The sequence below is a fragment of the Jatropha curcas genome, chromosome 4 (genome assembly GCF_041381405.1).
Source record: "Jatropha curcas cultivar XTBG-Jc1 chromosome 4, XTBG_Jcur_1.0, whole genome shotgun sequence".
NCBI lineage: Eukaryota > Viridiplantae > Streptophyta > Magnoliopsida > Malpighiales > Euphorbiaceae > Jatropha > Jatropha curcas.
This window is the reverse complement of record NC_143154.1, coordinates 70,596-94,090: the sequence shown is the minus strand read 5'-3', so window position 1 is coordinate 94,090 and position 23,495 is coordinate 70,596. Positions and strand designations below refer to the sequence as shown.

The 23,495-nt window shown below is 33.1% G+C and overlaps 2 protein-coding genes across 4 annotated transcripts; both read right to left on the bottom strand.

Annotated features, from left to right (window-relative positions):
• Nucleotides 1-1,043: 1,043 nt before the first annotated feature.
• Nucleotides 1,044-13,224, bottom strand: ZWI (kinesin-like calmodulin-binding protein (ZWICHEL)). The gene is made up of 24 exons (XM_089720248.1): nucleotides 12,916-13,224; nucleotides 12,307-12,451; nucleotides 11,970-12,042; nucleotides 11,698-11,829; nucleotides 11,392-11,630; nucleotides 10,777-11,104; nucleotides 8,804-8,903; nucleotides 8,549-8,730; nucleotides 8,316-8,431; nucleotides 8,051-8,153; nucleotides 7,220-7,372; nucleotides 6,958-7,104; nucleotides 6,647-6,847; nucleotides 5,887-6,051; nucleotides 5,255-5,359; nucleotides 4,985-5,125; nucleotides 4,699-4,893; nucleotides 4,447-4,573; nucleotides 3,601-3,803; nucleotides 3,249-3,431; nucleotides 2,855-2,950; nucleotides 2,532-2,729; nucleotides 1,973-2,244; nucleotides 1,044-1,653 (listed from the first exon to the last, which is right to left on the bottom strand). Exons 2-24 carry the CDS (start codon nucleotides 12,438-12,440, stop codon nucleotides 1,461-1,463), a joined length of 3,786 nt encoding a protein of 1,261 aa, XP_089576374.1. The 5' UTR covers nucleotides 12,441-12,451; nucleotides 12,916-13,224; the 3' UTR covers nucleotides 1,044-1,460.
• Nucleotides 13,225-14,388: 1,164 nt separating this feature from the next.
• Nucleotides 14,389-20,464, bottom strand: LOC105646322 (Phospholipid/glycerol acyltransferase family protein). 3 transcript variants are annotated; one of them, XM_012232157.4, is made up of 5 exons: nucleotides 20,131-20,464; nucleotides 19,909-20,036; nucleotides 18,632-18,717; nucleotides 17,185-17,322; nucleotides 14,389-16,065 (listed from the first exon to the last, which is right to left on the bottom strand). In XM_012232157.4, exons 1-5 carry the CDS (start codon nucleotides 20,337-20,339, stop codon nucleotides 15,781-15,783), a joined length of 846 nt encoding a protein of 281 aa, XP_012087547.1. In that variant the 5' UTR covers nucleotides 20,340-20,464; the 3' UTR covers nucleotides 14,389-15,780. The 3 variants fall into 3 exon arrangements, with proteins under 3 accessions (XP_012087547.1, XP_089576375.1, XP_089576376.1); XM_089720249.1 differs by having other exon boundaries at nucleotides 20,124-20,457; XM_089720250.1 differs by having other exon boundaries at nucleotides 20,166-20,456.
• Nucleotides 20,465-23,495: the final 3,031 nt, after the last annotated feature.

Here is a 23,495-nt window from a genome sequence, read left to right as displayed (position 1 = left end):
ACCCGACAAAGTAGAGCGAGAGGTTGACATTGCCGATGAAATTCGAAAAAGAAAACAGAACAGTCTAACATTCATGTCGCCTCCACAAACTGCAAACCTAGATTCCTCAACTAAAATACCTTCTTCTTCTCCTTCGTTTTTTTTTTTTTTTTGAATTTCTGAATAAATGAGCGCTGGTGGTCTCGTTGAAGCTCTCTCCTTGCCGAAGATCTAAGCAGTTGCATGTGTTAGAAAAGCTTGTAACCTTGTTTCATAACAGAGATTATATTCTATTTCATTCTACTCTCTGTACAGTATCACCAGATGAAATCTTAAATATGCTTACAGATAGGGACGGAACTAGAAATTTGAATTAAGGGGGCAAAAAATACACATATAGACAAGTATATGTGAACATTGATTTAATTATATAAAAACTAGTAAAAGTTTTTTAGACATTTAAAGTCATTTAAAAATAATATTTAAACTTTAAAACATAAAAATTTGGACTTTTAAAAATTTTTTCCTCAATTTTTATAATTTTCTAAGTATATAAAAATTCATTTTTAAAAAATCCATTTTAAAAAGAGTGTATCAAAAATTATTGAAACAGAATAAATTGAATATTTAATTTAGTTTAATATATATAGAGAGAAATTCTAAAGTAATTGAATCACCACTCTAAGATTTGTAGAGAGAAACTTTTAACATAATACAATTCAATCCTCATTTTAAGATTCGTAGAGAGAAATTTTTAACATAATAATAATAACAATTCATTACATACATATTATATCTCAAACTAAAATTTTTAATATAAGCAATTAAAACTATGCGTTAATTTTTTATAAAAAAACAAAAAAACAAAATAATGAGGCACTAATTAACTCAAACTTCAATATTTTTTTCATAATTAATTTTAAAAACAATAAATATTCTTTTATTCAATAACTTGAATGAAAATTCAATTTCAACTAGACCTATAAAATTTAACACTACCACAGCCATTGCTTTAGCTCTTAATAGAAGATGAGAGTCAAATTTCATTTTTTGAAGGGAACAAATTAAATAAGAAAAAATTAAAATGGTAGTATATTGTAAATTTTCACAAAAAGGAGTGGCTTCGTCATTGGTTACAGATTGCCGCATATCACATCAAAACGGATACAAAAGCTGCTTCTTGATTCAATACCTAAATTTTCATTTTCATTCAAAAATGTATTGAACGTAAAAATGCCGACTAATATATATATATACACACCATTCTAACTATACAACCTAAATCCTTTCACGTGGCTCACGGCTTCTGGAGCTTTACTATAACCTTACAAAGAGAACGAGATCACTGGAACCAATCCCATATCAAATCACCTAACCCATCTACTGTGTTCATCTCCTTGGTCGATTTTAGTAAAGACCATAATGTAAAAGAAGTGCACAAGTTCCCTGGCAAAATTTCATCCAAAAGCATATGTTAACCTCTACATTGAATGACGACCATCTGTCCTATCTTTCATCTGACGCTCCTCTTGGATCTCTTCATAATCTTCGTCTTCCCCTCTCCTACCTGCTTGCTCTTTCCAATATGCAATCAACTTTTTCAGTCGAGCTATCTCTTTTGATGAAATGTTTTTGCTCGCATCATTGATAATTGATCTAACTCTTGATGCATACCTGAAACGACATAGAAGTGAGATGTTATTGCCAAAACGATGAGAAGAACATAGACACTTAAACACCTTGTTTACACGATATTTTTAATTCAGATTTCATCCTTACTAAAACTAAATGCCACTGCCCCTAAAATCCAGCAAGGAAAAAGAAAACTGCTAATGAATAGAGCCACGTATATAAAAATTGCAAAGGAACCATGGATCAATTTCAAGCAACTGGTGCCAATTTAGTATCTTAACTTAATCAATTTTAACCTTAAGTAAGACATGATATGTAATAAAAATGAACACAGCAGAAACTTTTTAAACTAAGAACATACATTAGGGAATTGTACGTCTCATCCAAATTTGATTCAGCTGGTGATACGTTCACGAACATAAGCGTCTTGGCATTACCACCAAGGGAATCACTCATTAGCATTGTTAATTTATGGTTCCTATAAGGTATGTGTTGATTGCCAGAAGATAAAGCACCGATGACATCTCCAAGTGCAGAAAGAGATTTGTTGATACTTTGAGCTTCCTTAAGTTGATGACCTGAAGAGCCTGATTTCTTCACCCTTTCTGAACCAGCCAGATCCACAAAACTTAACTGCATATGGTATCAAAATTGAGTTATATTCAAAAATAGATGAAGTTATGTACTTATTCGTAAATATATGAAGCTATGTGCAAAAGTTAAAGAAATAATGTAAATGAAGCTATAACCTTAGAATAAAATACACTACGTATTTACATTCCTCTCCACATTTGTATACGTAACTATAAATATGCACCTCCACAAACAATTAAAAGAACAAGGGTGCTTTTACATTATGTTCCCTATATCAGTGTGTAGAATCATCTTATCATTTATAAACAATAGCACATCCTGGATACCTTTCCCCTTGCAACAGATTGGGTCTGAAGATTAGTACTTTCAATAATGATTGAAAGAATCAAATGAGACCTTGAACTTTCTTCATTCATTTGAGTTCCAGAAGTATGTCTCCTCTCAGAACCACTTTGAATAATATTCTGCAACTCCTCGAATGTTGAGATTGATATGACTGTTACATTTTCTACAGATACCATACCCTGAACATCAAAAATTGAGACCCATAACCTAAAATCAGTTTTAACCGAACTCAAACAAATTAAACCTAACATAAAACAAACCTTTAAAAGCCAATATTAGTAACACCTTGTGAAAAAACAATTACCTTTGAATCTTTTTTAATATCCAATTTCAAGGGCTTTACATTTTTTGGTAATAAAAGGTCCACAAGTATATCCTGGTACAGCTCCAACATATATGCCTGCGTCATTGTGTATCTCATAAGTGTTTGACCATGAAAGTGAACTCATTTACATTTCCAATAGTACTTAAAAACTTATCAAAGGAAAAGACACATTTCTTTGCTTGGGTTTTCAAATTGATGCTATAGGGTTTAACAAGGTGATAGATACAAACAGATACCATATGCCCTTGAAGAAATAGACAATACAGTCCATATCAAAAAGGTTAATAAAAATGAAATCTCATCATGCCAGTGAAGAAACTTAAGTTGACCACAATGATTCTGCATAGAAATTACATAATGAATCTGGCATTACCTTTAGCGAAAATGAGAATTTCTTGCTATCGCGCCTTAAAATTTTAAAAAGTTCTCCAGTAGCTCGCGGTGTGAGACCTGGATTATTCTCAGAGCCATATATCGTAAATGTTTTCCCAGAACCAGTTTGGCCATAAGCAAATATGCACACATTATACCCATCAACAGCAGATTGAACCAAATACTGCATCATAATTACAGAGAAGGAGGAGTTAATTGAAGAATAGCAAGCTGGCAATACGGATACCTTGTTCCAAGCTATAGAGACAATTTCATATGCCAATAAAGGGCAACATAGTGCACGAAGCATTCCACAATTTCATATGTTGGTAAGTCACAAAAATAAAACTTACTTTTGTGTCCTCAAATACATCTTCTTGTGTAGCATTGCCATCAAATACACGATCATATACATGTTGTTTTGCTCTATCATCTTTCCATGGATGTTCAACTGTAAATTCATCTGTACTTGCAATTATGTCTCTTTCCTTTTCAGCAGTCTCTTTCTCACTCAATGGCCTTAGACGACAGAAAACCCTTATCTTGCCTTTCATATCTAAAATACATTGAAGGGTGGAATATATGTTAGTTAAACTGCAAAAGGAAATATCAAGTTCAGAAGGAAAATTGATAACATAATGACAACACTATTATGGCAAGGAGCACAGGCACATGTAGCCATTTATGAAACCCCCAACTTTTTTCCTTTTAACTATATTATCTGCTCTTTCCTTTTTCTTCCCTGCTTATGCTTACTGCTAGATCTTTCTTTCAAATAGTTCTCTCCCTAAGCTGGTTATGGCATCTTTAACCCAAAAGATAGAATATATTTGAGGCACTGTCATGGTTCAAATAATAATAATAACAATAATAATAATAATAATAATAATAATTAGATATTCATATTTATTAAGAAAGAAAAGATGTGCATCAACTTTCACATTAGTTCTTGCTCCAATATGAAAGTTCCATACACATCACAAGACTCCTACCAAAAATTAAATTATTAATGGTCAAAATAATGATATGGTTTTTTATGTATGGACTTTAAAATCCAAAATCATTTCAGTATTATTAGACATAATTCCAATGAGACAGGATGTTATTATTTTATACTCTTGCGGCTCAGTTGAAGCAGTTCACTTAAAGAGTACTATTAGACTTGATTCAAATGGGACAGGATGTGATTATTTTATAACCTTCTATGATATTAAAATAGCGCTTCCTCAGAACTTGTTCTTCCTTATAAAGTACTTCAAGCTCAGCAAGTTGAGCTGCTTGCATCTTCAAGATGGCAGCAGTTTGTTCATTCTTTCTATCAATGTCCTGAAACCACATAAGAACTTTGTTAGAGTTTTATACAATTGATCAGTTTTGAGAAACCAATCCATATAAAAAAATTAACCAACCAAACATTTTCATTCAACAAAAATATATGCTGAAAAACATACCTCTCTCATTTCTCTCAGTTCCTCTAGTTCCTTCACATTATTTTGCAAGGTGGCCAAATCTGCATCACGAATTGCAAGATTCGATTTGGTAACAGCTAATTCTTGTGTTACCCCTTCAAGCTTCTTTTCAAGTTCAACCACTTGAATTTTGAGGTTTTTGCGTTCTAGCTCCAAGTTTTTCTCTAGAAATTCCATCTGTGGTATAATCCCCATGGGAGTCAATACGTCATCGCGTGAAATTAGAATTCAGAAATAAATTGTTGAAGAAAGTTTAAAAATTTTTTACCTCTTCAACTTTCTTTCTTTCAATCCTAGATATCTTCTGTTCTAGCAACATCTTTTCCTCTGTCAATTTTTTCATACTTTCTTTGGCCACACGTAACTCTTCATTTTGCAGTTTCAAGTCACCTTGAAGCTTGTGCAATAGCTGTGTCATTCACAGTCCAAAATGATTTTTAATCAAAAAACCAATTGAAGTTCAAAGCTGATTCTTAAAGCCATATATTAATAAATTAAATCTAAATTTCATAGGATACATATATTTGCAGAATTCTACCTGACTATTAGTTCCAAGCAAATCTTTCTTGGCATTATTCTCTGCAGCTAGGTTACCAAGAGCGGCCAACCTCATTTCCATGTTTCTCTTTTCTAATAATGCATCCTATATATGTATACATAAATCAGAGCTACTCAAAACTGATAAAAACAAAATGATTAACAAAAGTGTAACATCCCACATATGAGGAATAAGGAAAAATGAAATGGTTTATATAGGCCAGCTAGTAAGTGTTCAAATAACTTGGGTTAACCATTTTGGCAGTTGTGCCGTAAGATAGCAGGGTATTTGAAGCCAATATTGGTTTGGGCCACTAGAAATGGGATCAGAGCCACCCTGCACATAAGGTTACAAAGCTGGTGGACATGAGGAAAAGGCGATATATGGGTCTAGAAATCACGAGATGGAGCTGTCAAGTTTTGACAAAGATGTGGGACAAGATAAAAGGGGAGAGCGTGTAACATCCCACATTGGAGGAATAAAGAAAAATGAAATAGGCAACAAGGACGTTGCAAGGTAAAGGGGGAGAAAGTGTAACATCCCACATTAGAGGAATAAGAAAAATGAAGTGGTTTATATAGGCTGGACTGTTACAAAAAAAGGCTAATGCTACAAAAGTTGACTGCACTAACTTGAAGAGCTGCATCCTTTTCGGCACACATTGATCTAAGTCTATCCCGATCAGAAGCAACTTCTATCAAGTTTTGCTTCTCAAATCTCAATGAATCTTTCAGGCCCTCCAATTCTTCTTGCAACTTTGCTTCTTGCCTTTGCTTCTCTCGCAATTCTTCCAATAACTAGATCAACATGTTTAGCTCATTAATATCATTTCATTATTAAAAAAAAAACAACAATATAAGACAACTATTTTTAGTTTTTACAAAAGGTTTTCACATCTGCAACACACAGAAATTATTAATAATTAGCACTTGACTTAAAAGTAAAACAATTACATATGATACCCAAGCTGGAAAGCCCAACAATAAAAATGTCCATAAGTGGTAAATCTTTATTTAAAGAATTAAAAATGGAAAAACCTACATTACAAAGTATCATAACCTAAATATTTAATAAGAGGAAATTAAATTTTTTGAACAATAAAATCATATGTTCACTAATTAGAACACAAAACTCTCTATGTTTTCTAATTAAAACAATAACTCCTAAATTAAAATATTTGCAAGAAAGAAAAAAAAAAGCAAACACAAAAATAAACTTGACTTCCTTCATCCTAAATCACTAATAGCCTTTGGAGCTCCACTCTAGTCATTCCCAAAACAGATAAGGAGAAACAGAATAAACCATATCATCCAAGAACAATGGCGCAAACACATTCACAACATGCCTATTCATCATAACCAGCATAATTAAAATAGTTCATTTATCACTTACCTGATCATTGTTCTTTTGAGATTCCTCAATACTTTTAGATAATTCCTGGACACGTTTCTCATACACTTCTGCATTAGGAGGCTTAAAACTACTAGAAAGATCTCCATTCACAACGCCATTTGCAGCAGACCGAGCTTTAGAATAGCGCCGCAACATGACATCATTTATATGTGTTTGAAGAGCAACACAAATTTCCTCCCCCTGCAAAGACAGAATTTCAACTATATAACAAAGGAATAGAACATAATGTGAAGTATTTGAATTCAATTGATGGAGAATCAACAAGCATGGGTATATTAGAGCTGTTAAACCTGCTTAGTCTCAAATTGGAATATGTGAAGAACACCTGCAACTCGCATCTTAAAGAACACAGCAGTATTGCTGCTTCCGAATTGCATTATGTCTCTCAGCTCTGCTGAGTGTAAATATTCTTTTGGCACTGGACGGAAAAAATGTACCTGCCGGAAGATGAATAAACAAAATGATCTATAATATGAACAAAATCTAAAAAAAAGAATATTTTTAATTATAGCAGGGGCTCATGAAAGAAAAATGTGTAAGTTGAACTCGTACCCCTCGCTTATTGATGCCCAGAATAATCCTTCCAGGTAAAAGTCCGATAGGATCATCAATCTTGCGGACACTAAAGAAAACTGAATTCCCATAAGGAAGTGTCCTTAATATTCGCAAAAATTGCTGTCTTGCATCATCTTTTGATAGATGTTCCTACATATCCACGGAACTTTTAGCTATGAAAAGTCAAGTCAAAAAAAAAAAAAAAAAGTAAAAAGCAAAAAAGAGAAGCAAATAGAAAAGATCTTAGGTAAGCAGGCTTTACGATGACAATTAAACATAGAAGCACATAGCATGAACTAATTGAATCAACCCTTGTTTTCTTCACCAACAATGAATAGAAAGCTCAAATGTATTTATTTCAGACCACTTCAGATAAATTATGAACTTAATCCTAGAAAAGAGTTATTACTAATGTTTTGATAGAAATGCATAGATAATGACCTCTTTCCAGCACATTATTAACACAATGATTTTGTAAAAACAAAAGAAAGAAAATGGAAGGCATTGTTAAAACAACCAAACAAGACGCAGTCATTGAAGTCTAAAGAAAACAAAACCAAGTAAATGACAAAATTAAAACTGTCTAACAAGATGGAAAGTGAAAATGTTATTCTTCCAAAAAGAACATGAGAAAAATTTATGCAAGATTCTTCAGTAGCATGTTCAATATTAAACATGATAGCAATTACTACTCCCAGAAAAACAATAGCAAATTGTTCAGTCATAGAATATAATCACAATTTAGAAACACTAGAAATGCATATCAACATAAAATTCATGCTAAAATAATAAAATTATGAATAAGAAATTTCTAGATAGGGTTCTAACCATCGAGCGATAACGAGAAAGAATATCCAACTCCCATTCCCGCTTTCCTCGGGTGATTGCAATTTGCCTAGGTAGAAATCGTTCAAGGAGAGAAGTCCAATCGCTGCAAAATGTTAATTCAGCATACAAATTTCAACAAAAAAATACTAGAGATGTGAAATCCAATCAATACTTAGCAATTAGAAAACAAAACAAATCAATGCAAAATTAGAAAAAGAAATCAATAAACTAAACTAGAATTAGACAAAGGAATAGAACTACTAACGTGCATGATTCAGGGCTACCAATAAATCCAATCTCAACCAATATTTGCAATGCAGACAACTGTGCAGCATCATCTCTTCCAACGGGATAATTACCTAATATATAATCATGTTGCAACTGTACCAAGAAAGGCAAGCATCACAAACTCTAGAAGTGAGAAATTTTGGAAGGAAGCATGAATATCATTGCAAACTATAAGGTAATTTTGAAATACTTGAGGATTGGTTTACACACTTGAACATATGATAATTGCACAAACATTGGGTCTGTTACAGCTTCATCTGACTCTCGAAATAGCTTCTTTTTAAATGTCAATTTGCAGTGCAAAATTTCTCCCTTACTTCGATCCTTGGCTGCTTTGAATTCCGCCAACAAATCCCCTATATATTTGTTATCATCTAACCCAATATACTCCTCTACACAAGAATAGAGTGCATTAGATAACTATGCTATTAAGTTTGTCTAGGAAGACAATCAAAACATAATTACCATTCCCAGGATCAGGCGACTTGGTACCAGTAACAACTTTCCGGCACTCAAACAAACTAAAGCTAGAGTATGCTGACAGCTTAATTATCCCAGAGAGTTCCTGAAACAATATGAATCACATTAATGTAAAATTATATTTACAACAAGAAGAAACTAGGCATGGAGGAATCGAACCATACTGTAGATGAACTGGAACTGGACCGGAACCGTCAGTTCAAAATTTTGAAACGGAATCGGCAATTCAAGGGCCGGTTAAGGTTTATATGAATGTTAAAATTTGAACCTGAACCGGCCCTGAACTGTCGGTTAACCGGCAATTCCGGTTCGGTTCGAACCGAAAATTTTCTATTTTTATTTTCAAAATAATAATCACTTAGCCTATTTTATACATCTCTAAAAGTCTCAATAATATTTTACTACATGATATATTTTACTTAAGTTTTTTTTTTTAAAAGACACTTTACTTGAAAAGTTAAAAATCTAAAAAGTAAAATGGTAAAAAAAGAGAGAAATATTTAGTCCAAACTTATATTGTTTTTAACTTTTTTTTTTTTACCCTTTTAAATTATTTACTAAGTTTAAAATTGCGTTCTTTTGAAGCATTTTTCAAAATTTTCTTATAATTTATTTAATTAATAACATTTAAACAAAATAAAGTGATAAGTTATTTGATTATTTTGTAAAATTAATTAATTCTATTCTTATATGAGTATGAGCATTCTAAAATTTATTTAAAATAAAATTTACCAATATTTTTTAAACTCATATTAATATTTTCAAAAGAAAGATATAACGTTAGAACCGATTTTTTCTAAAAAAAAAACATATATCACCGGAAACCGTGATTGGAACCATCGGTTCATCGGAACCGCACCAGAACCGGCAGGAACCGGAACTAGACCGGAACCGGCGGTTCAAAGGCCAGTTCAGGTTCAACATTTTAAAAATTTTGAACCGTCGGTTCTGTGAACCAAAATCGGCGGTTCAATGAACCGGCCATGCCTACAAGAAACTAAGCCTTAATCCCAAACTAGTTGAGGTCAGGTATATAAAATCATCTTGGTAGCTGGAAGAAAAAGAAAGACTTTAATAGAACATATGCATAATCTTTGCCATTGGTGTAGCCTAGCAACATTTGACAAAGTGAACTTCCATGCAATAATAGGAATTTTTCCCCAACAAAAGATCTATCTAGCCAATTATTTACTTTTAACATTTTCCATTAAAAAAAAATTAATACATGCATTAATTCTATTGAAAAAAAAAATGAATTCATATTTTTTTTTTTTTTTTCCGTTCATTTAACCATTTTCAAGTCACAAAGGTAGCTTTGGTACCATTGTCATGATCCTGGCCCATATAGACTATGAGTCCAATGATTGGAGCAGGGTTAGACCTATCCACTTGGCCAAAAATTCAGCCTTAGATATTAGTAGTAGTTCACAAATATCTATCTACTCAAACAATCTCAAAAATCCCTTTTCAATGTGGGACTGTGGTGTCACACATAATGAGCTCACAAGATGCCTTGAGTCACCCAAAGTTGTTTACAAGAAGCATTTCAAAAGAACTAGAATATATAAGGGTTTGTTATCTACTTAGTTTCCAAAAGATAAAGAAATGGGGATTCCCATTTAGCCAACAACCAAACAAGTTTTGCTAGGATTCAATCAAACAAATGCCCAACACAACGGAAAATTTAACACACTTGATACATCTCCAATTTTTTTTTTTTTTTTTTTTTTTGGGACGGCAAAGTTTTGCTTCACGGAGAATTAAGATTGATTTCTACATGCCCATTAAAGTGCCATTTTTCCTTCAATTATAGAATGATTCCTTTTATACATGCTCATTTCTATTAAAAAAAAAAAATTAGCTTCAAAAACTGCTTTGCTTTTATTTTTCTCTTTCTAAGTTGTGATTTTTGCTTTACTACAAAATATATCCGCATTAGGAAAATACAAGTAAAGTACCTCAACAGCGTCAGCTACGGTTGTTGCCATGTCATATGTGATTTCTTCAAAAGTTTCATCCAAAAAGAATACTATGGTTGTAAGTTTTCGGCCTGTTAGAAGAGCTTCAATTTCCTCCCGTCCTGGTATTGTATGCCTTGGACCAGCTTTAACAGAACGCTTCAAAGCATTTAATGTATTTACTGCTAGGACTTGGACCTCGGAATCAGTATTTGCACCATATGCTACACTGTGAACATACTCAGATAAATATCCACCAATGTCCTTGCTTGGTGGCATGGAGGATGCACTTAAGTACATTAGTTCCCATGCTTTAATCAAGTATTGCCTAAAAAATCAACAAAGATAGCTAGAATCAGTAAAGGGAAAGAATTAATTTGGGCTTTAATACAAGTAAAATCAATCACATTTGTTACAATTAATTTGGACTTTCCTACAAGCCAAACCTCATCATTTGTCAGGTTAATTTGAAAATTGAAAACACAAGCTTTTGGACATTAGCACAGGGATTGATGCATGTTGCCGTAAATCCAAAGTTTAGAATTTATCAAGCCCATGAAAACAAATTTTATATATATATATCCACATTGATATACAAAATAAAAATATGCATGCCTGTCTGGATTATTCCTGGTTTGCTTTGAAATCTGAGCAAAAAGTTCATCTCTAAGCTCTGCTCGTTTTAGTGTATGCTTATATAATTTTCCAACAAGTTCAATCCGTTCATCCAAGCTTACTGGAGGTACTCGATCAGATGAATCAACTCCCATGTACTTCAAAATTATTTGAAACAATTTCGTTGCTCGACTTATCAGGTCTCCATTTATTTTAAGTAGTGAAGTTGGTATTGGATCCTGCAAAAAGCTCCAAGTTAGCTCTTTATGGGTTTGGCACATACAAGAATACAAGATTGCCATTAACCTTTTGAAAACAAAGCATATCCTCAAAAGTGAACTTTTCACGAACTTGAGGGCCAACAGATTTTTTGGAAAAAAAACCTCGCCTTCCAGTGGATTGAATCTGTTTCTGCATCATCCGTAGGAATCCCTCAACCTACAAAGAACAATTATATAGAGCTTATGAAATATAGATGATTGTCAGCAACAAATGATGGTTTATAAGTTCAATAGCAAAATCCCAACCTAGTATTCTTTCAAATGTTACATATAAAGCAAGACAACTTATTATGTCACCTGGAATTTATCAATCAAAGGTATAGCACCAGCAAGTTCTGCAGGAATAGCGGCTGACAGTGCTGCTTGTGTACTAGAAGTTACAAATAAAAGAAACACAAGTTGTCAGACGGTGGACAGGCTGGACAGAAAATCTATCTCGAACCTGGTAAACTTATTTAGCAAACTATTATAAGGTTTAATCCACATGAGTCGAGCTTAACCTCCATTTTGAGTAGTGTTTTGAGTAAAAAAGGTGCAAATAACAGAGAAGAAGCCTAAACAATGGTAACCTCATTGCAATGAGAACAGAACAAGGGATAAAGAAGAAGACTAAACAATGGCATATTAGACTTACGGCGTTGCGAAATTGGAGCCGTCACTGTCATATCCATCCCCATTTGAAACAGAGGCGGAAGTGTGTAAAGGAGTGTCTTCATTGCCATAGGTCGAACTAAAGGAAGACATACTCGATCTTACACTATGGGCCATGGATTGGTTTGCTGCACATCAAATTTTATTTCATTAAACGCAACTAACTATCTAAACTTGAAGAAGAAAACACAGAAGCATACAGAACCATTGGCATCAAGAAGACTATTTGATATTGTGGAAAATAATGTAGATGAATAAGCAGACAGTTAATAAAATGGAAAGGATAAGGTGGTTTTCAAATTTCGTACGGATGAGAAAAAAGGAAAAGTAATAATAAATAAAAGGAAGAGATGACACAGTTTCCGAGTAATCAAACACCAATTTTGAAAATAAGAGGAAAAAAAAAGTGGGAGCAGAAATTATGAGCAAATGTAAGAAGAGAGTGAAGATCTAAACGCAAAGAAGACAGACAATGGACTTGAAAACAAACATGGATCGACATTCACTATTCAGGTGAAGATAGATGGAATCGGAATGGAAAATGAAAAGATGAGAAACAAAATGCATCAAAAAGAGGAACAGAAGCGCCCACCTTTATGCTGACCAGAGAGATTCAGAGATCTGCGCTGAATAAGAAGAAGCAGAAGCTCTTATTCATTACAAAGAGAAAATGCGAAGAGAGAGAAAACGATGGTATGAATCACGAGAGTGTTATAAATGGTTGCTTTCTCATCCGAACCACTTCAAATTTCAAATGACCCTCTGCCTCTTCCACCTTTTCAGTATACTAATTTTTCATTTCGCTCTCCACTCCAATATTAATCTGCATTTACTGAATTTCCCTTTTCTATATTCTGTGAATAGATTATAATACAGCAACACGCTTACCTTTCTCCTCGCATCAAGACAAAAAGAAAATCCGACCATTATGTATTTATCATTGTTTTTTCACTTTTTCTTTTTACCATACTGCATAATTTAGTTATAAGACTTTTGCTGGAAGAGTAAACTTTATGTAATGTAATGAATTTGATGTAATAATTTCCATTTCGAAATTTACCGCACGCAGATATAGTCACCTGACAATAGCTGATTCGTGAGCGTAACGTAACAAAATAAAGATGGAAGACTTTCATTTCATTTCATATAGCATAAAGTATGAAAACACAGTTCGGTACACGGGTCTCGGACCGTGCATCTTATATGATATGGGCCCTAAACCCGAGTTACTTACAAGTATTTTGATTTTTGTTTTTGGTTATTAGTACGCTAGTCGCTTAATAAGATCAAATTATTGTTAGATGCCAACTATTGCATTGTAATCAGGATGAGAACAGATTTTCCAGCTACTGCATTTCAGGATGGTGCAACTGCTAATCTACTACTATGAATTATGAATTATGATTCACTCTATTAGGTTCATTGTTTTTTTTTTTTTTTTTTTAACTTCGAATCGCTTCACAGAATCAGTCAATATATGATGTGACGAAATTTCCGGGGACCCACATCCACAATCTTTGTCCGTAGCAATTGGCCTACACGACGATGCTTTGGAAAGGGGAAGATGCCATGTTGACATGCAATTATTATTTGTTTGAGTTGAGGAACGGGACCATGCAAACAGAGTTGCTGGATTGCCGGCCCCGCCGGCCCAGGCACTTTGCCAAGAAAAAGACACCGGGTGGCTCATTGAATAATTAACAGCAAGGTATCCACGTACCTTCGGATTGTTCCTGCCAGAATGCCCTATACCAAACTTGTGAATACATTGAAAGTCACTCTACTACGTTCAGGAGTAATGGATATCGATTTTTCTATTTTGCCGCTTGCATCACCCTAACACTTGCTAAAAAAGCAAAACAAAATGACCAAAACTAAAACCACCAGACCAGAAGCTTTGGAAGTTGGTTACTCAATGGAGTCGTAGAATTTAAGATAAAGCATGAGAGTTTGGAAGAGATCCCAAACGCTAGCAATGCACTTATTACTCGTTGGGATTGGGGGGCCCCCCTCCTGATTTAACCTCTTCACTTTTTGTCACACCTGCATTGCAACTGCTACAAGATAGAGAATACAACTTGTATTGCAAAGCTACATGTTTTACATTCCTCATGACTCGTGAGCACACAAGTTAAATTACATCAGAGCCACTAAATGTTTTGCATGATAATGGACGTACAAATCAGAACCTCATTACTCATCCAAATCACATGGGAGTCAACAATGGAAGACTGAAGTAGGAAGAAGAGGCTATCACGGACGGCCATCAATTCCTGCAAGCTAAGAACTCAACGTATCAAAAAAGGAATTATAAAGCAATACTTCATCTTCGCCATCCAGCACTTCATTTATTTTATTATTTTTTTCCCTTTATTTGTAAAGAGAAATGGCACAGTTCAATTATGATATCATGATCATCTAAATGCTAATCATTGATTTCCAGAGAAGCTATTCAGTCATTTTCAAAAGAGTGAGACAGAAGTCTGCTCAAGATACAACACATGAAAATGAAGAAAGCAATAAGGTTTTACCAATGTCAGAGCACAACAATCGTTTGAAGGAGCTAATAACATGAAAACAATCGTATTGATCCAAGACAACAGGCTGAATCATGATAAGGACTTAGAAGTGGTTTTCTTTGTGAAACAAACCTTTTCCCTGGCGGCTGGTGACTTGCTAAATTACTGACATGAAAATATCTAGTAGAAACTAACAGGACAATATTTTTTACTCATTCCTTAGATCTAAACCTAAGCAACTAGAGGTAGTCAAAGGGCCAGTTCTGGCTACCATGGGCCCCATGATTCTAATTCCATTTCCATTTTCTCCCTAGAAGAAACTACAAAAAGAAAAATGTTTAGAAACCCTTTCTTTTTAAGAATAAAGCTCTCACGGCAAGACCAAAACTGGAGAGGATCTGACCAGAAACCAGCGAAAACCGACAAGAACAGTGAACCAGAACCAGTTGTAATCAACCCATGGTCATATCTTTAACTAACCTATAACAAGGAGGATTGAGCCAAAAAAAAAAATAGAATGGGAATATGAATAAATACCTGAAACTTAGCTTCAGTGGACAGTACTTGAGCGCTCATGCATTAAAAAGATAATTTTCATATTCCTAATGAGAAGGCAAGTGCCACTGAAATTACCAAATCCAGTTCTCATGCAATATTACCAAATCTAGTTCTCCTGCTGATTAAATATTTTGGTGCAAATTAATCAACTCAGTCTCTTCAAGATTTGTTCAGTAAAAGAGGTTTATCTGAATAAATCAAATATCAATAGGAGAATAAAACCTCACAACCAACCAAACCTCTTCAACATCAGGAAAAAAATATCTATCCATGTTGAAAGTTATTTAAATTGCCCAACATTTATTTTCCGCTGCTGCACATGCGTGATAGGACAGCGCAAGCCAAATTCTCCAAGTCTCAAGATGCATGCATTGTATCCTTTACTTCACAGAACGTTTCCCCAAACATCTTAATCTTTCCATAACTAGCTGAATTTGGTCAGAAATAGCCATGTAGAGACACCTCTGTGCTGCTTCGTCCAATCCATACTGGGAAATGTAGGGCCATCCTTTTGTACGAATAGGTGAATCACGAGACATAGAAATTGCCATTTGCCTCATTTTAGGAAGGTCAAATTTTATTGGCTCACCAACAACTATGTTAATTCTCTTGTTACATAATGGAAAAAGAGGCCTTCTTCCCAACCAATAATTCTCAGGCATCACCTGCAATTATACTCCATGGTGTGAAATGAGACAATATAGAAAAGAACAAAATGGTACAGTCAGGATGAGAATTAAAAGCACACACATGAGTCAACATATTGAGCAATTTGAAGTGATAGCATCCTCTGGAACTTTAATTTAAACATAAGTGATTACGGGTGGAACTGCTAGGATACCTGGACACACATAATAAAGCATTCAAAGTTTTCATTTACAAGCCTCCTTACCCCACACAATATAACATGATATAAATGTTGTCCAATTTCACATAAAACTTCTCAACAACCTAATTCCATGCCACATAACTTCAAACATACTTGAAAAAACCCAAATCTGATAGGGACTAAACTAATTAATCATCATTGCATCTGAAATCAAACTGCAAACAGTGTTGAAATGGAAGTACTACCATGTCTTGTAAATACATTCAAATATTTACAAGAATCACTCATAGATCTCGTCATCAAGAATCGTGTCTGAACAAGAAACTGATCAAGAAAGAAAAAGGAGAAGGAACACCAACAACATTCAAATATTTTCCCCTTTACTCTTTAGCATCAACATGTTATAGATCCCATTCTAGGTTGACTAAATTTGAGCTCAGTGACAATAAGCTGCAAGTATGTGTAGGAATGAGAGTGCTGCCACATCAATGAGAGGCAAGGATAAAAAAGTCTCAAGGAAGAATGATGACATAAAGCCCTTATAGAAAATAATATGTGCCGTTTTCGCTTAGATAGGTCAGACAGCACTTAAGCTGTAATTGAACCCAGTGGTACCCTACCCGGTCTTTATAGTCAAAGCCAAACTTTACCTATCATCTTATAGCGTCAAGCTTCAAGCAAGTACTTAGCAATACTGCCTGGATACAAATAATATCAAGAAACCTGGATAGGGCTGAACTGCTATTTGTTTGGATTCCAAATATATGCCCCACCTCAGAAATAATAAGCTCTGAAGAAAATATAGTGGCCTAAATTGGTGCATTTTTTGCAGAACATATATATGTTTGTAGTTTCTGGCAAACAAAAGCCTACATTGATTGCCAAAAACAAAAAGAGGGAGGCAACCTTTTTATAGATTTTATACATTCAGATAACAAAAAGATGCAGAAGTTACCTCCTCAAAACCATGATGAATAATGGGCAAAACTATTGGAGTTATAGGGGCACGAACAATGAGACTAGCAGTTCCCCATTTTAATCGTCTTATCGGAGCATCATCCTGCGAAACTTTTCCTTCAGGAAATGTATGCAGCTGTTCATTAGGGACCAAAAAAAAAAAAAAAAAAAAAAAAAAAACATCAAGAACAGCATGCAAATCTGGAGGTAAAATAGAAGGGGGAAAAAGATAAAATGGAATTCACTCGTATAACCGAAAAAAAGTCAAACCACTCACAGCAACAACTGTGCTATGCACATAATAAAAAACCTCATGCACAAATCTATGAGAATTGCAAGCCTATGAGATCTGCCAAGTTATACCACAGCAAGTGCAACAGCAAGTACTAACAAAATTGTGATCTCATCTCAGAAAATAAGGTAATCATCTCATCATACAAATTATTTAGAGGTCCATTTACAAAATCAGGACATCAACTAAGAAAATATAAATTGGTTACATCTCTTGCACAGCTATAGTATAGTAAGAAAAAATACTATCAATTCTATAATCCCTCTGAGCATGTCATTGATACAAAGTCCACAATCATTCTGTTTCTATTCATCAGGAAAATGAAGCAGGTGGTCAGACAACTACTTTGAATAGGCTCCTATAGATTTCACAAAAGTGACCATTAGTAACCTGTATTGGAAAGGGAGAAAGGAAGTTGTGGAAAGGAAAAGTCAGGGTCAAGTCCCATACAGTACTAACAAATGCTCATCTATAGAACATTGGAACTAAATATTCTTTAAAAAAAATAACAATCTGAAGCCATAAAGAGCACATACGCACAAAACAAAATGAAATCAAGGGGAACGGCAATAAAGACAAAACTATGGAATGAATTGAACAGACTTTAATCCCAATCAAAGAATCTAACTTGTATTTATTTGGCTAATTGAAGTTGCATACCTCCTAATTCCCCAAATTTGAACCCTTTTGAGCTTTTCTTTTTCCCCTCGATAAATATTCAAAAGAAGACTTTGGTTATTCTTTTGCAGTCAAGGAAATGAAGAGCTTGATTAGAGATGATAGAGTGGAAACAAGAGCAAATAACTTGAAGTGGAATATCAACATGAGAGATATGACAAAAGATACTGTAATCTAAGTCTATGTTCTCAAAATAAGAACATTAGAAGAAGAACAAATTCAATGAGAAGTTTAACCAAAGTTGAGATGCCCTCCTTACTAGCCAATACGTAACAGATTACATTCTCCCCAAGTCCCCATGCATCTCTGGCTAGTAATCACTAAAGTTAGGTTTAAGGAGTTCATTAGAATAACAGACAAAATGCATAAACAAAACATAATGAAATCATGAACCTTGTTAGAAGAGACTCCATATGAAAAGGGTGTATCTTAATAACGTGGATAATTAATGGTACAATATTTCAAGACTAAATACCCATGCGCCATTGCTCAAGTGTTCAAGAGCTTCATTCATGGGGTCTTGATAAATTCCAGCACCCCTAGTAATCGGTATACATTTACCTGCACAATTTGCAAGTTCAGAAACAATTATGTTTGAAACAAACACCAGATAAATCAAATATGATTTATTTTCAAGGATCAAACATTCTCATAAAGAGAGAAAGAGAAAGCACCCTACCACAATAAACTTCAAAAATGAAGGTTACAGTAGCAATAAGAAAAAATGCAACAGATTATTACCTTTAGTTGATCAACGACAAATTCTACCAAAATTCTTCTTTAGCAAAAGAATATTAATGAGCATATCTTTTTCTTTTCCATTTATAAAGGCACAAAAGACTTCAGTGAAGCATCAGTAACACATTCAGTATAGAACAGACAAAAGGAAAAAGAAATGAAACTAAAACCAAAAACATATATCATCCAGAACATTATTACTTACAGAAGCAAACTATTATAATAAACAAGCAGTGAGGAAAGAGTTCTGAAGCTATGCACAATGGCTAGACACCTTATTTAGCTAATACAATTGATTAAATTCTACTAATTTTTACTATGTTCGCTTTCCTAATTCCTCAAAAATTAATACAGCTATGCAGCTTCCCAACAACATCCTCTTTAATTAAGAAAAGGACATCTTTGTGGAACACCACCCCCACCATAGACAATCCAAAAATAGTCATCCAAATCTCACACACTACATGAATTTTTATACCTATTACTTAATCCTTGTAAAAAATCCAGTTCAACTGAGCATCATCTTCTTCCAGCCTCTGAGACCATTATTATATTTCAATAGCACGTGAGAGTAAAGGTGAAGAAACCTTTGCATGCTTACAAACAAAATAGTCTTGTGGATTTTAATGAGCAAACTATATAAATGAAACTCGCACGGTTACAGTTACTGACTAGGTAAAACCCTCTCATGAACCCCTCAGGACTAACCTTGAAACAATTCAAGTCAAGAGTACTATAACCAAAATGAAAATGATTACATCTTCTTCCTAAGTGCATGTCGTAATTTATTTAGTGATTTTCAACAAATATAAGCTACAGCTCCAATTCAATTGATAGCATAAGAGTTCTAACTTCTAAGGTGAGCTTCAGCTAATTTTTCATGCTCAGATCAGATCTATATAAGGTGAAACAAAGAAAGACAACCAAAATACTGAAAAACCAAATAAACGAGGCAATACAAAATCCAAAACAAGAAAAAATAAAACTGACTGAATATTGTGAAGAAAATACTACCAAGCCGGAAAAAATAAGACAGCAGCGGATTTTTGAAACAAATGTCTTCGGCGGCCAGAACCCATCGAGCTAAATTTGAATCGAAGGTTGGAAAACCAGCGAAACCCCACATGACTGGATCATCCAACCTAATAGGAAAAAAACAAAGTAAGAATAATAGCATTGAAAGCAGAAGAATAATATATCAAACGGAAGGAGATATGTTATGTTATGACATGTTACGTGGACATGTGATTGCTAACAGTGATGAGGGGTACCCCAGGGGGTCGAGATCGGACAAGACGAACAAGCGTATCCGCATTGTGAACACAAGTTGTGTTGAGAAGATTGGCAACTGCCTTAGCAAATGCCCCTACTGCCATGAATGCCATCTTCCTGGGAATCCCTCCCATGTGCTTTTCTTTTCCTGCCCATTCCATTTTCCGCACCATTCACACCCTCAAGAACAAACATAAAAATGGCGCGCCCTCAATCAGTCATTTTGGAGCGGCTTTGCTTTTCCTCCTCTGCCGAATAGGGTGAGCAGATTGTTTTAAAAATTCTAGGGGCAATTTTACCGGCTGTGGTGTCTATATATATATATATATATATATATATATATATATATATATATATATATATAGTTACTCTGTCACATGATAGTTTATCACATTCGAAAATTTCTAAGTGTCTTAATAAGATTTTTAAATTTATTTAAATTATAATAAATTATTGAATAAATAGATTATATTACTTTTAATTTAATATTAATTTTTAAGAAATTTATTAAATTAAAGTAATAATTCTTTGTTACTCCTTCGGTCCCAAAAAAAAAAGTTACTTTCTATTTTCACATAAATTAAGAAAATAAAATTATTATGACTAAAAGACAATTTATTTATATAACTTTTCTATTATGTCCATCTTATTTAACACATAAGTAATTATTATACTGGAATAATACGTAAGAATTGATGAGAGTTATTGAAAATAAAATAAAATTAATAAAGATATAATAAATAATTTAAGGATTAACTATAATGTACAAAAATAAAGTGGACTATATATTGGGACAGACCAAAAAGAAAAGATGAAGTATCTTTTTGGGACAGGGGGAGTATATACAAAAGGTAAACATTGGAAAAAATATTTATTACTTCTTAAAACCATAAATGTGACAGGTATTTTAGAACAAACTATTTTCTCAAATGTCATAAATATTATGAAACAGATATAGTATTTTGTGTAAAATATAATTGGATAATTACCTCTAAATTAACACTTAAACGCCATATTCCATAAAGTAGCTTTTCTAGTTAATCTATGCTTCGTTGTTTTAGTAATTGAGAATCATTTTATTAATGTTCTTTTTCACCAGTAATTAAATAATCAAATCAATCATTGAACCGGTGAAAATAAAGATTCTTAAACTTTGAACCGGTGAAAATAAAGATTCTTAAACTGAGGATTCAATTGAAATTAATGCTATTCAACTGATTTTTTATAATATAATTAAAAAAAATTTGTAAATATAATATTTTTTTATAAGATAAAAATTGTACATAGTATATCCTTAACTCATGAGCCTAATATATATAAATATAAAATCCAATTTAATAAAATATTTTAACCAATTATAATAATAAACAAAGCAAAGTTTTTATTTATTTTGGAAATAATTAATCAAAGACAATATTTATTTTGCAAAATATAATAAAGATATATTGCAATAGTTATAATATATATATATATATATATATATATATATATATATATATATATATATTGATTATGGTGGAAGTAATGTGAATTGAGGAGAGGAATGAGCGAGTGTAGGGGTGGCCATTTTTCGATTTTTCGAATCGGAATCACCGGTTCGAAACTGATGGGAACCATAACTAGAACCATGAGGAACCAGAGGTCTGCAGTTTGATTTTGGTTTCAATTTCTGAAGAACTGTGAACCAACGGTTCCAACCGATTAGAATCGGTGGTTTCGACGGTTCAAATCGACAGTTTCATCCGATTTCAATAATTTTTTTTTATTTTTTCAAATATTTCTGTAAAATCTCAAAATTAACCCTCCCAACAACTATATAACGGCTATTTAAAGGTATTTATGAAAAATTAATTTTTTAAATTTACTATAAATACCTAATTTCATTTATAAAAAATAAATTAAATTCAAATCCTTTTTTTAAAAAAAAAATTCAATTTAATAAATAAATTAAGTTAAGCATGTTTTTAACTTTTTCTTTAAGTTTTTTCTAAAAATTATTTCATAAATATTTAAATTTTAAATTTTCAAAAAAAAAAAAAAAAAATCACAAACCGGGACTGAAACCGTTAGCCCCTTAAGCGCGTGATAACTCACCTCCATTAACAGTAACTAGAAAGAGGGAAACAAACATCGAAGAGAGGAAAAAAGAAAAACTCAAAAACAAGTCTAATTTTTCTCAAATTTTCAACTGCCGATTAGAGCCAGACCACGGGGTGGTGAGTCTTGCCGCCGACTCTAGGTGAGTTGCTTTAGGCTAAATTGGTTCAGCCACAATCTGATTATGGATTAACTCGCACTCTCCGATCTTTTTTTCCTCTGATTTTTCATTTTTTTTTTATTGGCCTTATTTGAATTGCAGCAATTACTCGAACAGATTCAATGGTCCTTATATAATTTCTATTGATTTTCAACTGTTTCTAGCCTACCGTTTTAACTATCCAACTCGGATTGGACCATAATTTAATTTCCGATTAAATCAGTAAGCCTTATATAATTTCTATTGATTTTCAATAGTTTTTAGCCTGCTGTTTTAACTATTCAACTTCGATTGGACCATAATTTAGTTTCCGATTAAATCAGTAAACCAATCGGTCTGGTTCAATTTTAAGAACCATGCTCTAAAGTCTAAACACTAATAAAATAAGAAAGAATGTTCAATCCCCTTAAACTTGAATTCAATAAACTAAAAGTTCAAAAGTGACTTTTTTTTTTTTAACAACATGCCTACAAAGTTGCATCAAATTTGACAATTTCACTCTTTTTTTTTTTTTTTGGCTGGGAGGGATACGTGGATATCATACGGTCAACAAATAAAAAAAAATTAATAAATGTCCAAGTTAATAATGATAATAATAATTACTTTTAATTTCAATTTCTCTTCAATCTTCCTCCTTTCTTGCACGTTGTCTCTTTCAATCCATTCTCTTTCTTCAATCTGTTCTTACATGGCCTCCCTGTCTATTTCACTCATCACGATTCATCTATCTCCGCCATCTTTTCCACTAGTGAACCAGACATCATGTTTTGGGATAATTATTATATAATCTCTATGTTTTATCAAATATATAGTTTTCAAAAATACATTATTTTGTCACTACATTATAATTTTAAATATAGTGTAATAGATAGTTTTTCCGTTAAATGACTGTGAAATATCAAAAACACCCTTAAAGGAGAATTATTATATAGAGACTAAATAGTGTAAAACAATGAAAAATGAGGTTCTTATTAGTGTATTTCACTAAACCACAAGAACTACCTAATTTTAAGGTCAAAGCTAAAAAAAAGTATAAATAGAAACTGTTATCAAACAACTCATTTCTTTGCAA